General features: G+C 30.9%; 1 protein-coding gene across 7 annotated transcripts in view; it reads right to left on the bottom strand.

Annotated features, from left to right (window-relative positions):
- Window positions 1–6223: 6223 nt before the first annotated feature.
- Window positions 6224–18804, bottom strand: part of LOC115877098 (probable serine/threonine-protein kinase dyrk2) — a 53897-nt gene continuing 41316 nt past the window's right edge. For 2 of the 7 annotated variants that reach the window (XM_030893179.1, XM_030893181.1), the window contains exons 15-19: window positions 17084–17221; window positions 14563–14774; window positions 10127–10334; window positions 9933–10065; window positions 6829–8172 (exon numbers count right to left, since the gene is read on the bottom strand). In XM_030893179.1, the coding sequence (XP_030749039.1) occupies window positions 8120–8172; window positions 9933–10065; window positions 10127–10334; window positions 14563–14774; window positions 17084–17221 (744 nt within the window). In that variant the 3' untranslated portion in view covers window positions 6829–8119. Of the gene's footprint in view, window positions 6422–6827; window positions 8173–9932; window positions 10066–10126; window positions 10335–14562; window positions 14775–17083; window positions 17222–18804 lie in introns of those variants that run through there. The other 5 variants (XM_030893182.1, XM_030893184.1, XR_004049283.1 and 2 more) reach the window with 4 other exon arrangements.

The following is an 18804-nucleotide window of genomic DNA, read 5'->3' as shown; positions in this document are numbered from 1 at the left end:
ATCCTTCAAAACAAATGAAAGTATCAAATTCTACTTATATACACTACGGATCATAAACCCATACACGCTATCCGTTCTGGTGATAAAAAAGCAAATATTTATTACTACTATCAGAATATACACGAAAAAAAAAATAAAAAAGTTGCACCCCAGCCGGTATCGAACCACTGACCTTCGCTTCATAGGCGAAAGCTCTACGCGCTGAGCTAATGGAGACTTACTCGACTTTTATTTAATACTAGAATTTAAAACACTAAGTAAAAAATAGAGAATCTTCTTTGGATGCGCAGTAGTGAACGCAACGTGTATCGGCAGCCAGACGGCCTGCACGCTGTTCCAGAGAGCATAATAAAAGATATATCATAGAGCCAGACGTCTTAAAATACTTTCTCGAAAACGTTGCTAGCTCTTAGACTATAAGATAATAGTACGTCGCTGATATGTTTTTTTCGACAGTTTTTCTAGTTTTTTACTTATCCACGTAAGTATACATGATCTAAGGTTATTTTAAAATTCATACAGTTATTTTAAAAGAAACGTTTCATTCTAACAATGTTTATAAAGTAATTATGATCAATAACAAAAAATATATATGTATATATAAAAACGTCTCTTTTAAAACAAGCACCGCGAATTAAATAAATACAAAATCATCATAAAACTTACATTTTTTGACAAAGATGAATGTATTTTTTTTAAACTAAACCAATTGAATTATACAAATTCGAAAGGAATTTTAAATAAAGTGTCTCAATGACACTTAAACAGCCATTTTACACAATAATTTAATCTCAATAAAAATCGTACATTTACATTTATATTTATAGATGTAAAATATAAGAGTCTGTCTCTTTTTGGTTTTTGACAGAATTTTGTCAATCAATAACAGAATTCTTCAACTTGTATTAACATTTTCCACAGTATGTTTCTGTCTTACTGTTGTCAGTTGTTTTAATACTGATTTATCAACCAATTTATTATAAATAACATTTATTGAACTTTAAATAAAAATCATGCATTGCAAAATAAAAAAAAATTACCAAATTTCATTTATATACAGGGTGTTAATTGAGTGATTTTAAAAGACAAAAAAGTTTTTAACTATTAAGACAGAAATTTTGAACACCTAAAAATTTTCATGTAATTTAAAGTTGAATATATCTTGATCTAGTAGGCCCATTTTGATGATTTTTATGCAATTTGTAGCTAAATTATTAGACTTTTTAGACATTTTTTTAAATTAAAAATGTTAGTCCTCATCTGTTGACATTTTAGGGAAAGTTTGAAACACCCTGTAGCATAATTTAATGAAGTAAGTAATTCAAAAACCACTTTATCATCAAAGTGAATCTTTTCTCGATCGATTGCTTTTTGGTTCATCTCAATATCTTCATTTTTGTTCGAGATATTTGCTTTTCAAGAAGACAGTGATAACTTTTTACTAAACAATTTTAGCATTAAAAGCATTTTGGTCCTTATCAACACAGCTATGAAATAGTGATTTCACAACACACCACTGAAAAAGCATATTATTGCTTGTTGGCAGTTATTTTAGCAAAGATAGTCCAGAAGTTGATCTCTACCATGTTCATTAAAGCAACAATAACAGATACACTATCCTTAATGTTATTGCAAAAAATCAAACAAAATCGTCTAAAAGATCATTAGAGATATTTACGAAAAAAATATTTATTTTTAAAAATTTTTGACACCCTGTATAGTAAAGGAAAGACATTTTTAGGTATATGTTTATATCAACTGTTTGTCTTAAAATGTACTTAATAACACCCAGTATGTCAAGCATCTATATATGTTGATGTCATACTTATTTAGATTAAGTATCGAACAAAATATTTTGGCGTATTTTTGAAATTTGAAAACCATTTTTTTTTCTATTTATCAAAACGTTTCAACCTGTAGTTTAACTAAATAGTAAACGAAATTGTATATGATATGTTTTTTTAAATAGTAAAGATAAAATTATAATCAATATGACTACAGATATAACGTTCTTATTCTTACAATAAATTACTACGCTTCCATACAAACGAACTAGAAAAAAACAATTCAATACTAAAGTTTTATAAATTTATAAAATACTATAACATAGAAACCGGTCTTAAAAGTTCAACAATAAAAAAAATTATTGTGTTGATAAATCAGCATTGTTATTTATTTCATATTCACTCCTTATTCTACATTGATAATGATCACAATTCTTTATTAATATAAATTTAAATATATTAACTAAATCTATAACTCAACTGCCAATCATATTAACACGTATCTGATATACAGGGTGATTCAACGTTGATGGTTGATTAGATGTTTATAGAAAGCCAGTCATAATATTCTTTTTACAGTGTGGTTGTTTCCTGTGAAAAGTGGCAGTATCTTTCATATTTTAAATAGAACACCCGGTATATTATTACATTTTAGGAAACTACTTTTCATATCTCATAACTTTTCTATTATACTACACTATATCTGTCTCTAATAGTTTTCGAGATATAAGCATATTTAAAGTTGAAATTTTTGGTAATAGATTAAAAAGTAAGTCAATATATTCGATCTGTCTAATACAACTGATTGGGTACCATACAGGGAGGTAAAAAAGTATGTATATTTATGTCCTATTCCTTTGCCTCTACTAAAGCAATTAGAAGATTTAAGTATAGGAACATGATATACTTTTTTTGAATAATAATTTTATTATCTTTTGATTATGGAAATAATTCAATCCAAAAAATAGCGAAAATTTGGGCATTCTTATAAGAAACGGAAATAAATACATACTTCTTTACATCACTGTATAAAATATCTAATAGGTTATTTAAATAGATCGATTATATAAACTTTCCTTAATACATACATAACCCAAATTTCAAGTTTCAGTATACTGAAATCATAATTTTATTAATCCTTATTCAAGATCGTGTTTTTGTCAACATTACACATACTTCATATTTTTTCTCGAAAACTATTAGACATAAATATAAAGAAGAATAACAGAAAAAAAGGAGTTTTAAAAATGCAATAATATACTGGAAGGACAAACTATCGAGGTCTGTTATAGGTTGATTTTTGTTTTATTCAGATATGGAGGTGATTCTCTCCTCTATACCTCTAGGATAGACTAATGTGAGAAATGTTCAATATTGGGACAAAATTGCATACGGTATCCGCCAGTATATTTTTTTTATATCTACATGGTCTATTCTACCATCATCGTGAATCGCCCTGTATATTTAGTTAAATCACTCAGTTCGTAATATACAGAAAAATTAAATTTAAAATCTTCTTCAAGTATTTAGATTTATTGATATTAACAGATCTCATACCGTACAAAACAACAAAATTTATTTTTCCTCTAAAACAATAATTACCAGATTACCCTGTATCGACAAAAATAATAAAAAAAAAAGAACAAAAACATACATTCTTGTATATCAGCTAAAGCAACAAGGCGACGATAGATATATTTATATAAACTGCTTAGTTTGGATGTACATAGAAAGAGCAAAACAGTTTTAGTCAAGTGTTTTACAAAATGAGTTTTTATGTGATATCTCAATGCAAATTAAATGAGCAGTCCTGAGGTTTAAGACGGATTTAGGCTCATTTAATCACAGATCGAGGTTTTATAGTAAAATGTTGTTGTAAAATGTTGACAAAACAATGTTTTTACCTTTATAAAAACATTATGTTTCGCAGTGTAGCAAAATGTTTCATTTATAATTAAATATGCCCAGCAGCAGATACAGAACGGTTTGTGACTAAAGATGTTTTACTATAAAACGCCGATCTGTGACTAAATGTGACTAAATGAGCCTAAATCTGTCTTAAACTTCGTGACTGCTCATTTAATTGCATTGAGGCATCACAAGAAAACACTTTTCGTAAAAAACGTCCTTTGACTAAAACTGTTGCTCTTTTTGAGTATGTCCTTATGAAACAATTAAACTCATTAGAATATACTTTTATATTCAGATAAACCCAGTGATTTTTATACTTTAATAATTATTTTCAGAGCAATTTAGTTTACTTAAGTAAAAAGAAAATACTGACAAAAATAATGCATGAGTAAAAATCAAAGTAGTATGCTTTAAACAATAATATATTAAAGTATAAAAATTCTGGATAATTCTCAAGAAAAAAAAAATAAATGTAAACTTTAGTGCCTACATTATTTAAGATCACTTTTATAACGCGTCGTCTTATCATTTTGCCACCTCCAATAAGAACCAAAAAAACGTAACAGAAACACACTGGCAAATAAAAAAACAATAAAAATTCTAAATATACACATCATAGTAACAGTTTCTTTTTAGCTTTAACAACATTGCGTGACAGTTTTGCAATTTTTTTAAAGCTACTTATATGTTTTTTCGTGTTATATAACTATCTAGGTATAATTTACAGACTTTTTTTACAGTATTTATATGTATATGGATTTTTGTTTTGTTTTCTGGCTTTTATTATAACAAAATTCTCAAAATAGAATGGCGCTTAAAGTGCGAAAACTGATTTATTGGTTAGATTTTTGCAACTGTTAGATTAAGTATGATTTCTCAAAGTGACATATAGTTTGTTCAACGCCTAGATACACCAAACGCAAACAATTAGTAGACATTTTTTGACACCACAAAATTTTCATGTGCCTTAAAGTTGAATAAATTTTGATCTAGTGGGCCGATTTTGATGATTTTTTAAGCAATTTGTTTGTTGCTGGATTATTTGACTTTTTAGCCTCTATTTATAAATTAAAAATTAAGTTCTCCTTTTGCCTATTATACGAGGGTAAACAAACTGTTATTATTTTGGTGAAAGTTTGAAACACCCTGTAGAATGGTTTAACAAAGTAAGGGATTTAAAAACCACTTTACCATCAAGATGCACCCTTTCTCAATAGTTTGTTTTTTCGTTCATCTCAATAGCTTTATTTTTATTGGAAATATTCACTTTTAAAGAAGACAGTATAGTTTTACAGTAATTTTAGCTTTAAAAGCATGCCTTTGCTTTTGGTCCTCATCACACCTATGAAATAGAGTTTATTTTTTTTTCTAATGTCACTGTCACGGAAAAGTCATATTATTAATGTATGTTGGCAGTTTCCTGTCTAACTGATTTGGTTTTAAGTACAGAAGTTGATCTCCGCCATGTTCAATTAAGGCAACAATAGTGGATAATTTCTAGACTTAAAATCATCCCTCCCGAGTAACTGTCAATGACAGTGACGTTACAAAAAACAATAAACATTAATTCATAGGTGTCTTGATAAGGACCAAAACAAAAGAAAACTTTTAATGCTAAAATTGTTATTAATTGGTACAATCTTCTTCAAAAGCGAATATCTCCAACAAAAATAAAGCTATTGGGATGAATCAAAAAACAAGTAATCGAGAAAAGACGCACCTTGATGATAAAGTTTTTTATATATTCCTTACTCGTTTAATACATTCCACAGGGTGTTTCAAACTTTCGGTAAAATAAATAGCAACATTCTGTTTTCCCTCGTATAATAGACAGATGGGGACACAAATTTTTAATTTAAAAAGAGGATAAAAAGTCAAATAATTCAGCTAGGAATTTCTTAAAAAATCAACAAAATTGGACCACTAGAACAAAAAATATTGAACTTTAAAATAAATGATAATCTATCTTCTCACATTGCAAGTAAATAATTATTTTAGATATTTACCCAATTAAATCAGTTTTCTAATTTCAATCTAATCAACTAAGCAATATACCCCACAACATGGAGTAGTCTTCAACCAGTCAATTACCTTTTTTTATTTTAATAACATGCATATCGTACTTCAATTTAAACACAATTAAAAAAAGGCAATTAACCAGTTCGTTTGGAAGTGAATTATACCACAAACTTTCGAAAAAAAGCTATTTTATCGTATTGTAATCACAAAAATAGTTTTTTTTTGTAAAGAAATAAATATCACTAATAGGAAAATAAATGTATATGCGAAGTAAGATAAAAAGTTGTCGCGAAAAAAAAAGTAGAGTTGGCTCCAAAACGTTTTGTGTTTTCGATAAAGGTCCCCGCAGACGCTCAGTTTTATCGGTCAGGCCGCCTCTGCAAACTTCGAAACCTGAACCCATGCATGCCTGTTAATTTTTTTTTCAGATTTTTTTGAATTCCTTGTGAATTCGTTGGAAGACTTGTATTTCAGTATGTAAGTCTATTTTTCGGGGTATAAAGTTACTGTAAACCTTTTTTATTCAGTTTTTGTGCCGTTGTAGTACTTTAACAATCTAATTTAAGGCGGTATACTAATATTTTGTTGTAGCATAGAGAATATTCCATGGGCTCCAGAGTTATGGAGCAATATCCAAGAACGTACAAAAAAGGGCTTTTTAGATTGGTGCAGAATTGTGGAAAAGTTGGCTGAAACCAAGCCTGAACCTGTGAAAGATAAGTATGTTTTTATTATACACTCATATGCAAAAACACGCAACGAAAATTTTTAAAGTATTTTCACAATTTTTTTAGCAAACTGTATATAAATCTATCAAATTCATAAACTCAGTTATTTATAAACCTTAGTATTTGGCTTATTATACAGGGTTAATTGAGGGGTTGTTTTTTACCTTAAATTAAAAACACCCTGTGCAATAATTTCGTGAGTAAGTTTTCCTAAAACATTATTTTTCGGTCAGAACCATGTCTATTGAGCATTTTCTTTTTTGACTCATGTCCACAAACGCCTTGGTTAATTTTTAAGAGCGAAATGAACTTTTTGCAATTTTTTCAACCATCATTATTTTATGATGTTATTTTTTAATATCACCAGGTGGCGTTGGTGACTATTGTCGTAATGTCATATCGACACTGATTAGAACTCTATATTTAAATTTAAAAAACGTTAAAAAGTAACGATACAGGCTTCATTTTAATAAATATTACTAACAGAACTAAAGATATTAACGAAAATAACTGTAATAACTAAGTGTCCAAACAGAAAAAAAGTTGTAAAAATACTCGAATACTGTCTGTAGACGTTGGTTCATACTGTTAATGAGGCCGCAAATATATAGTGTTATGTTTTCCCATTCTTCTTCAAGGACCAAGCGAATATTCATAATTTCGGTCATCTTCAACAAGATCAACGACTTTTGCACAATCTTCACATTAAGAACCATATTCAATCGTACACAACAATAATCACCAAAGCCACTTTGTCATTATGAAGAATAACATCAAAAAGTAACGACAATTGAAAAAATTGTAAAATATTTGTAGCAAGTTCCTATTTTGCTCTTAAAAATTAACCAACGCATGTGTTAACATGAGACAAACAACAAAATGCTCCGGCGACAACATGGTTCTGACAGAAAAATAATGTTTTAGGAAAATTTGCTTACGAAGTTAATGCACAGGGTGTTTTAAAGTTAGGGTAAAAAAGAACCATTCGATAAACCCTTTATAATAAAGCCCAATAAAACACTGAGTTTATGAATTAAGTTGATATATTTATAAACAGTTTGTAAAAAAATCATGAAAATTGGGATAAAAATAAAAAATATAACACTTTAAATATGACGAAAAATTTTTCAGAAGCAAATAGAGTTAAAAAGTTTAACAATTTAAGAAGTACTGTTACTTTAAAACTAGTCAAACTGACCTGGCAGTCCGTCTGCGTCAGAGAACTGAGCGCCTGCGGGGTCTCTAAAACGTTTTGGAGCCTCTATCGTTAGCTACTTCGCAGTATTGCTGATTTTTTGTGACGACATTTTACATTATAGCACTTTAACAGGATTTTCACTATAACAAAACTAGGTCCATCGGTAAGGGAACACTTTTTTCGCACTGCTTTTTCGCGCCCACCATATCCATAGCTTTCCGGAAAAAAAGCTCGAAGCGTGGCTCGTTTCAGATTAAAATATATTTTTTTACAATTTTCTCGCATTATTTTAAACTTACGCTACAGTTAGATGTTCAAATTCGTGACTAGTATCGGGTGTATGGTATTCTCCTCGTTATTATTTATATAAATTAAGTTTCGTTATTACTAAAATAGTCTCTTCTTAAGCACTTTTTACGATATAGATTTATAATCAAGTCTCACTTTATCACTAACACAGGTAGGACTAGTCCGAGTTCTTATAACTCATCGGAGTAATATTGAAAGTTTTGGCCGATAACGTTGTCCCAGGCTGAAAAAAATATAAACAAATATACCGGGTGCGTCTCAAAAGTGGCTCGCCCCTGTAACTTTTTTATTTTTACAGATAAAAAACGAGATTTAGTACGTTAGTATATATGACATAAATTAGGATTGATTGACGCATTCAATTGTTTTCGGTCCCTTCCTGTTTCACCGGAAATGACTACAACTTTTAATTTTTTACTTTACATTTTTACTTTATTTGATAAAAAATGACACACTAAATAGAACGACATATCATATGTCAACTTTTGACATTTTTGAGTCAGATTTCTATAGAGTGCCATGGCTGTGTTAACAACACTAATTTTTAATCAAGGAGCCTTGGAAAAATAGATTTGATCGACTAATGTTTTTCGTGTCATATCCTAGCCAGTTAAAAAAATGCCTAAATCGTATTTTTAATCATACCTCAATTTTTTCAAATAAAACAAGGGTGGTTCATTAGCATATTTGGAAAAAGCATTTTTTTACGTGTAATTTGGTACCATACACTTGGTATTTCGAGTCAAATTGTCGTTATGAACTGCATGTTACAATTTCAAATAAACTATATGGAAAAAAAGTTGACATTATGATATGTCATTTTATTCAGAGAGTCATTTTCTATCGAACAAATTAAAAAAATACCGAAGGTGCCATTTAAAAATTAAAAGTTGTAGTCATTTGAAACAGAAAGTGACCGAAAATAAATTAATACGTCAATCAATCCTAATTTATGTCATATACTAACAGACAAAAATTTTTTTTATCTGAAAAAATAAAAAAATTATAAGGGTGAACCGCTTTTAAGACGCATCCGGTATACTAAACAAGCGTTATAGATTCTTTGAATAAGAAGACTAAGGAAGGAGCATAATGCTATCCATGTATTCATGCATGGTGGGCGGAAAAAGCGCCATAAAAGCACTCTAGGGTGGGGATCCTTGACAGTTATGTTTGACGATTCATTTGACACATTTGAATCTGATTTGAAATTTTGTGGATTTGTCAGTCTTTACGGAGCTTATTTTATGTTATTTATTATTTATTCTACTACTGATAGTTGTATAAAGGCAGTAAATCTAGATGGAAATTGTGGTAGCACTTAAATTAACAGTGGCACTATCGCGATTTATCGAAAAAGACTCAAAAATAGTTGGTTGTGTAGCGTGCGGTAGATCTCGGCAAAAATTGAGTGAAATAATGGAACAACTTTTCGCTAGTAAGTGGCTATATAATATACATACGTGTAGTAAACCGATCATTTATGAAATTCACTTAAATTAACTAAATTATATATTTTTCTTGCATTTTAGCTTTTATTTATTACTTGTCAAAGATTAGATGTCAAAGAATTTAGATACGTTAATTTGACTTACCTGCTTCAGTAGCGTATCGGATGTTTGTGGTAAGAAATACTTATTATAACTTATCTATTTTTATTAGAATTATATATTTTTATAACAATTTTAATAACTACCAACATTTATTCACAACGTAAAATAAAACAACAAATTATTGAGTCTACCCCACGTCTACCCTACATCATAGTTTTACATTTTTTAAATAAAATTAAAACGACACTGATAAACCGGAATTTAAGTCGGCCATATTTGAGGCCCATCGCGGTGTACCTAAGATTTTTGATATGCTCCTTCCTTAGTCTTCTTATTCAAAGTTATAGATTACTTATACATTATACAGGGTCCGACAATAGTTAATTTGATTTACTAATAAAAAAAGGTAACAAATATTGATTGCACTTACCGGACGATATATAACTAACAATTTTGTCGTGGTTGTGTTTTATCAGATTCTTTTCGCTATTGGCCGGGGGTTTGTAACGTTTAGCCCATTCCTCAGCTTTAGAATGTGACGTTTCTACACTATTCTCGGTCGTCTACAAGAATACACAAACTATTATGGCGTCCTTAATATTTTATCGATATGAATTTACTTACATTCTCACTAATATTTTGGCTACTAACTAATAAACTTATTTCCCCGCCCCCTCCGCCACTGTCTTCGAGTAAGAGTTGCTCGTTAATGTCGAAACCAAAAACGAGACCCGAGGGAACGTCTTTGTTATGGCCTGACAGAATCACTACTGGCGGTGGGCTATTTGATTGGTTACTTGGTTCCGGAGACGAGAAAATCTCATCTGATACCCTAAAAATCAGAGTTGTTAAGTTTTAAACATGTTGCTTTTAAAAAAGTATTTCAAACATGTTTATAAGCCGAAGTGTACAAGATAGCTTAATAGCCGTTGCAAAAAACTTATCGCAAGCTTATTAGAATTTTTTGAACCCGAAATGGCTCTTTATGTCCCTTAAGTGCTGTTAAGAAGGTGTGTTGTGATGATGTACATAATAACTGTTTAATATATTTAGAAGTAATTTATTTTTGTTTCCTTCAAGTTAAGTTTCCGTCAAGCGTAGTCACGTGACTAAAAATTTATATTTGGTATTATGATCTGTAGAACACCATTGCAGAATTGTTTTAAACCATCGCACAGTGGTTCCCAGATAGATCATTACTTAGAAATATTAATTTCAAAATGTTTGCATGAAACTGTTGCTAATACTTTTCTTATATTCCCTTGTAAACGATACATAGTAAATAACAAAATCAAGTAAGCCTAGTGTAGCGCTTTTTTATTAGAAATGTCACCTTTTTGCTACTCGTATCAAGCTGACAAACAGTTTTCAGATAACGCCAATTAATTACTTATTTTATTAAAATTGATAAAAGCTGTTGCCTTTTCTGTAATGGACGTTCGAAAAGAAGGTAAAAAGAACTGTTTTTTTTTCTTTTTTGCACTTAATTAAACCTAAGTAATATTAGTTTATGGCAATTTATTTGAAGGCAACAAAAATTGTATTTTTACATTTTTGCTTGTCACTCTTTAAGACTTTTAACTACTTTCCCTTTCAAATCATCTTAAACGGCATGATAATACTTGTTGCTTAAAGTATATTGCATGTAAATTAATTGCCACTGGCTGCCGCGAATTGCCGCCGGATCTTATACCGGGTGGTTAAAGATTGACTTTTTGTCTTAAAATAAAAGTAACTTATTTTTTCCTCTTCGTGTCAACTTGTTTCGTGGACACACTGTATATCAATTGACAATAGTATTGTGTTTATAAAATGAAACAACTGTCTCTTTTATTTTTTCAACATTTAAAATAAATTTGACCTCTTCAATACGAAAAAACATGTACATATGTGCAAACATAATCTGTATATCTTTCAGAATAGTTAGAACTTAAAATGTAAATCAAACGAACTGGGCCCAATTTTTTTAATACATATTACATTAAATATTTTAATAAAAAAATTTTATATACATTTATTTAGCACTATTTGTTATAGTAGATGCCACGAATGTTTGGGAGCGATTCATCGGTCGCTACCACGTGAACTAATCAGTTCAAGGTTACATAAAACTTAATTCCAGTGTCGTGGTGTTTCAAGTCATATAATAATCAATATATAATCTGTCGTTTATGTTGTTTTTGTGCATGAAATTTTAAATTTATTATTATTGGTGAATATTACAACAATATTTATTAGTAACAAATTACTTAAAAAAGGATTCCAGCAAATTATCAAAGTCTTGTCAAAACATATATGTGGTTATAAATATATACTGGAATGCCCCATTGATCGCACTGCAAGAACACCAATGGATTGACGCATAAAAACGAATCAATCAAAGAAACGCGATATAGTATCGTCTTTGTCATTCACGCTAACATTTTAGAATAAGTAGGAGGAGCGCAGGCAGATGATTAGACCGGGCCTTTAAAAACCTACGTCTGCGGTAAAAATTTACGTTCTTAATGTAAAAATGATAGCGCGCGTGTCGATTCTAACTTCATCAAGCGATGAATCACTCCCAAACATTCGTGGCGTTCACTATATCAAGTTCTATTAAAAAAGGTGCAGTCAAGCTATATCTAGATATCTAACAGTTATGACCGCGCAGCTAATTAAGGGAAACCACTGTACACCGTTTTAAACCTTTGTTTGAAACATTTCCTGAAAAGAATTCTAGGCTTGTCGCCAATGGAAAAGAGTATTATTGAAGAACCAATCTAAACGAAAAATAAAGGTTTTAATCTAATCCTATATAAATAAATGTACTGGTCAGACCATCCTGATTTTAATAAATACAGTAGTAAAAACGTTCGTATAAATGTATGTCCCGAAATGCTTAGTTTCAGAGATTTTTTCCAAATAATTTCTGAAGTAACGTCAATATTTGGATGAAAATTGGTGCCTGGAAGTTTTTTGACATGATAAATTTGATTTTGATATTAATATGACTCCTACTTGTCGAGGGAGCCACCTGCATATTTTTTAATTGGTTTGAAATGTAATAACTTTTCACTTGTACCTGTATAAAACTACTGAGTAAAAAAATATACATTTACGACGTTTTTTACGTAAAAAAAGGTCTCTTGGTAAAAATCACTACGAGTAATATTTCTCGAGATATTTGGAATCAAAATTATCAATACCTGTCATCATTAACATAAACTAAACATGTTGACTAAATAGTTATTAGGCTCATAAATTTGAAATGCTTTTGTGCCAAAAGTTCCCCAGAAACTGTTTTATCATTATCTTTTCGCAGAAAAATTTATAATTAATTTAAAAAAATAAAAATTTCCAAAATTTATTATTTCAGTCAAATAACAATCTATACTCAACGTATTATTTTTTCTCAATCATGACATGTATCGACTATTTCCATTCTAAATATCTTGAGAACGGTTATTCGTAGCGATATTTACCAAGAGACATTTTTTGCGTAAAAAATCACGGGGATGTACATTCTTTCACTATGTAGTTTTATACAAGTACGGATGAAAAATTATTACTCTTAAAACCAGTTAAAAAATATTGTCCTATTGCTGCCAAAAGTCACTAACTAACATTTTTCCGAACAACCAAATTCAATCACTATGTTTTGAATCGGAGAATCGATTGCAAATGTCATTAACTACGATTTCTGGCTATTTATGTTTTATTTTAATACCGAATAGTTACTAACTATAACATCTTTATGCAATGCAATTCATCTTTAGACCCATTTTTCTCGGAAGTAATAAAAAGTAAGTTAGTGGCTTTTGGTAGCAATGGGACGATATGTAGGTGGCGCCCTCTATAAGTAGGAGTCACATTGACATCAAAATCAAATTTTTCATGTCAAAAAACTCCCAGACACCTATTTTCACCCAAATATTGATGTTGCGACAGAAATTATCTGGAAAAAATCAAAATAAAAATGAAACTTCTACACCCTGTATCTCCGAATCTAAGCATTTTAGGACATATGTACATTAATATGCACTTTTTTACTTATTTTTATCTGTAGAATGTGCTTCCGAAGTTTCCGGAAGACAGTTCGGACCACCCTGTATAACATAAATAAACATAATTAAAAATTAAAAACAAGGAAATCAATATAGAGAAAATTTAAGCTTTGAGGTTTTATTTCATTATACAGGGTTGGTCTTAATACTCTAAGAGCTAGCAACGTTTTCGAGAAAGTATTTTCAGATGTCTGGCTCTGATATATCTTTTACTATGCTCTCTGGTACAGCATTCAGCCCGTCTGTTTGCCGATACCCGTTGCGTTCACTACTGCGCATCGGAAGAAGGTTCTATATTTTTTATTAATTTAGTCCTATAAACTCTAGTATTGAATATAAATCGAACATGTCTCCATAGCGCAGTGCGTAGAGTTTCCGACCACGAACCGATGATTCAGAGTTTGAATCCGGGTCGGGGCAAAGACTTTTTTTATTTTATTTTCGTTTTAAATTCACACTAGTAAAAAAGTATTAAATATTTCTGGTAATTAAAAAAAACAAATATTTAATACTATATCTCTAAATATTTAATACTCTATCAGAATATAAACGAAAATAAAATAAAAAAGTCTTTACCCTGACCCGGATTCGAAATCTGAATCATCGGTTCGTGATCGGAAACTCTACGCACTGCGCTATGGAGACATGTTCGATTTATATTCAATACTAGAATTTAAATGACTAATAAAAATATAGAATCTTCTTTCAATGCGCAGTAGCGAACGCAACGTTTACCGGCAGCCAGACGGGCCGCATGCTGTTTTAGAGAGCATAGTAAAAGATATATCAAAGAGACGTCTTAAAATACTTGTTTTTCCGACGCGTTGCTAGCTCTCGTACTATAAATAAGTGCAAATATTTTTAGGAGTAGTATATTTCGATCCCAGAAACACGATTATATGAGTTTTTTTTGCGAAAAAAAAATTAATTTGGAATTTTTTTTAATTTTTAATTAAAAAATATAATTTTTGAACAGTTTGTAAAACAGTTAAAATCCTTTCTTTGGTAACTTACCCGTTAAGAATACTGCTAACGTCTCTTTCTCCCAAATTATTATCACAGACAGAAGAAAGACCACTATCGTCCCGGGCACAGTTCACTTTCGAACTATTTCCAGATTTTTTCCGTTTACTCTTACTCTGATTCGTACCGCAAGCAATGTCTTTTTGGTTTATACTACTCGACAAAGGGGTATAAGACACTGGCGTAGAATTATGTACCGTCACCTGAAAACAAATATTAACAATCTCATTATTATGGTGCCCCATTTTTTTATTCACTCAGATGAAAAACAAACCCAACGGAAAATTTTTGGTCAAGTTTAAAATGTTATATTTTTTTTTAATTTTTAGTCGTATTTCCTTGATTTTTTTTAGCATACCGTATAATATACCGACTTTAATTCGTAAACTCAGTTTATTATAAACTTTAGTATTTGACTTATTTACAGGGTTAACCAAAGAGTTGTTTTTGTGACGCTATATTTAAAACACCCTGTGCAATAATTTCATGAACAAATTTTCCTGAAACATTATTTTTGGTCAGAACCATGTCTCCTGGGCATTTTGTTGTTTGTCTCATGTCATGTTGGTTAATTTTTAAGAGCAAAATGAACTTGCCACAAATATTTTGCAATTTTTTCAATTATCGTTACTTTTTGATGTTATTCTTCCTAATGACGAGATGGCTTTGGTGATTGTTTTTGTGTACGATTGAATATAGTTATTGATTTCTTGATTTTCCTACGATTGATATAGTGTCGAAGGTTGTGCAAAAGTCATTGATATTGTCGAAAATGGCCGAAATTTTGAATATGCGCTTGGTCCTTGAAGAAGAATGGGAAAACAAAACAGAATATATTTGTAGCCTCATTAACAGTATGAACCGACATCTACAGACAGTTATAACAGCCGGGGAGAGTTTTTTTAAGGTTTTTGTTTGTTTGTACACTTAGTTATTACAGTTATTTTTTTAATATCCTTAGTTCTGTTAGTGTTACCACAGATTATACAGATTATAAACTTTGTTTTTTCTTTATTGTTTTTCGTGGTTCCAATTTTCGGAATCGGGCACTAGTTAGGTTACTAGTTTGCGCACATAGCACGCCCACTTATGGTCTCTAAAATTGTGCACAGCGCCTGACCGGCACAGTTATTAGAGAGATATCGGAAAACCGAATAGCGTCATGCAGTATTTACGCGTACCTTATCATGGTTACGATATGCGCGAGTCAATTTACAACGGAACGCCCGCTAATAACGTTACCGCCTGACGCTAATTTGCGGATCAATTACACTCCAAGAATAGTGGAGTTAAACTGTTCTTGAATTACCAAACGCTATTTCTAAATAACGTTTAAAAATTGCTTAAATGGCCGGCAAGATTTTTTATTTTAGGTTATGTTTGAATTGTTTTGAATTATTACTTTAGTTTTATTAGGTAATTTGATATTTACGTAGCTGGGATTAGTTTGAATTAAATAAATATGGCCCAAAATATGGATTCCACCTCTTCCAATATTAAAGAACCTATAAAGAGGCTTAGGTTTACAGCAGATGACGACTTAGCCCTTCTAATGGAATTTGTTGCTTGTTGCCCTAAACCCACTGGCAGACGTTGAACAATAAAGCACTGGAAATAAACACTTTAGCCCTTTAGTTTTAAAATACCTAGTAAACAAAACAATTTCAAAGTTTTAAATTCAAAGTTAGGTTAAGTTTAAATAGCGGACGCGACGCGAACAGAATTCTTTCCGATCCGATAACTATAAATGAAGAGAGTTAATACTACCTCACGTAAAGGAAATAACACCTGGCCTTATTAACGTCCATGCACGCTATTCGGTTTACCGATATCTCTCTATTACGCTGTTTATTGTTATTTTACGCGAGTTTATTTTTGCGCACAGGAAATTTTACTCGTTTGCTCATCGTCATAAAAAACAATTTTCGTACCACGAATTAGGGATAAGATTTTTATCTGTATACATATAGTATACCTAATCTATGGTGTTACTAATATTTATTAAAACCAAGCCTATATCGTTACTTTTTAACGTTTCTCAAATTTTAATTAAGAGGTCTAATCTGTGTAGATATGACCACAATAGTCAGCACTTGATATTGAAAAATAAAATCATAAAGTAATGATAGTTAAAGAAATTGTAAATTGTTGATGGCAAGTTCATTTCGCTCTTAAAAATTAACCAAGGCATGTGTTAATATGAGCCAAAAAACAAAAAGCTCAAGAGACATGGTTCCGATCGAAAACTACAGTTTTAGGACGAAAAAACTTACGAAACTACTGGACAGAGTATTTTAAAGTTAGGGTAAAGAACAACCCTTCAATTAACCCTGTATAACCAGGCTCATACTAAAGTGTATAAAAAACTGAATATATGAATTAAAAAAGTTTGCTAAAAAAATTATGAAAATATTACTAAAAATAAAACAAATATAAAACACTTTAAACTTGACGAAAAAACTTTTCCGTTGCGTTTTTATGCATCTGAGTGTATTATCGCTGATCTACTCACACTTTGGCCAGATAGAGATTGTGGTGATGTGGAGCAGTTCATAAATTGCAACTTCTCGATGGTGGACACGTCCACAATGTCCGGCGGCATTCGCTGAGTCGCGTACTGCGCCGTGTCCCTCATGAGCTGTGAAAAGAACTGGAATAAGGTTGAGAAGATGGGTTTATGATAGATGGATTTGTGTTGAAAGTGCTTGCTTTTGGTTAAGTGTTTTTTTCTTGGGAATATGCGTATATGATATTGTTATAATATAAATACAAATGCATCTTAAGAATGTACATTGAGCCTATCAAAATGTACAGAATATAAATCTTGAGATATTGTCGCCCAAAGCTGTACAGATATACAGGGTGTCAAAGAGTTCGAGACGCTTCTTCTTGCTTTGAAAGCCAAACGATCCGTGTGCGGACGGTCTAAAGGTTACGATGGCATCGATTTTAGTATTATTAGTTAAATAATAAAATGTACAGGGTAGGTCAAATTCGACGCTTTTAAATGGAAACACCCTTTTCTATAGGAGATAGACGAAAACTATTATCGGTGTCTGGAGCTCAATTTTCATCAAAAACATGATGGTGAAAACCGCACATCAATATCTGTTACCGTTTCGGAGTTACGGGGTGTTTTTCGTTGATCGCTGTAACTGTGTGTTCGTAAATCACTGTAACTTTTTTGTTATTGAAAATTTTGTATTTCTATGAAAACATTTCCAAAGCACCTTTTTACGTAGAATTTAATGGTTTAAGTATAATTTTTTTAAAATGAATAATTTAAGAGTTATCAACAGAAAAATTGAATTTTTATTTTGGACACCCTCTATATTTTTAATTAACCGAAAAGAATTTAAAATTACCTTTCCAAAAATATAGCACACTTGATATTTTGTTATAATCCCCTTCGAAATACAGAATTTTTAAAAGTTCGCACTTTTAACTAGTAGACTTTGGACTTTAGATTAACAACAACTTTGGACCCCTTACTGAAGATATGCCCTTAATGGAACTCGAAAACATATTTTTCCAGCAAGACGACGCACCGCCTCTGAACGCTGAAGTTATCAGCAAATTTTTGCAGCCAATTTCAAGAATAATTGGATAGCTAACCAAGATCCCAGCCGTTGGCCGCCGAGGCCGCCTGACTTAGTGCCCATGGATCTAATCCTATGGATATATTTGCGGAAGAATAAAGGTTCCTTATTCTTCCGTATAATCTAGACAAGAATTAAAAATACTTAGCAGTTATGAGAGGGTATCTTTCACCCCCACTGAGTTAATGAATTTCGCGAGAAATGTTTAAAAACTGCCCCGTCTGTCCATAACAGAAGACGGTCGATATGTCGAACACCTGTAGCAAAATCTCATGCCTTGGTTTGCTATTTATTTTTATTGTTATTAGATATAGTTTAAATGTGTTGATGTTGAATATATTTTAAATTGTTATAAAATTCTGCATCTCTCATAGCAAATATTATTTTCGTTTTAATTGATGCTCACAGCTAGAATTTTTTTGCATTACAGCCGGTGCCGTTCAAAGCCTACTTATTTAAAGCCGGCGAATTTTTATATACTCTATATCTCGAAGAGGAATCGAGCAAAATATCAAGTGTGTTATATTTTTGGTAAGGTAATTTTAAATTATTTTCAATAAATATCAAATATACAGGGTGTCCCATATAAAAAATCAAATTTTCCGTTGATAATTCTTAAATTATTAATTTAAAA

Source organism: Sitophilus oryzae, unplaced genomic scaffold (assembly GCF_002938485.1).
Source record: "Sitophilus oryzae breed Bouriz unplaced genomic scaffold, Soryzae_2.0 scaffold_1442_pilon_pilon, whole genome shotgun sequence".
Classification (NCBI taxonomy): Eukaryota; Metazoa; Arthropoda; class Insecta; order Coleoptera; family Curculionidae; genus Sitophilus; species Sitophilus oryzae.
Note: the sequence above shows the minus strand (reverse complement) of the source record. Positions and strands in the feature narration are given on the sequence as shown.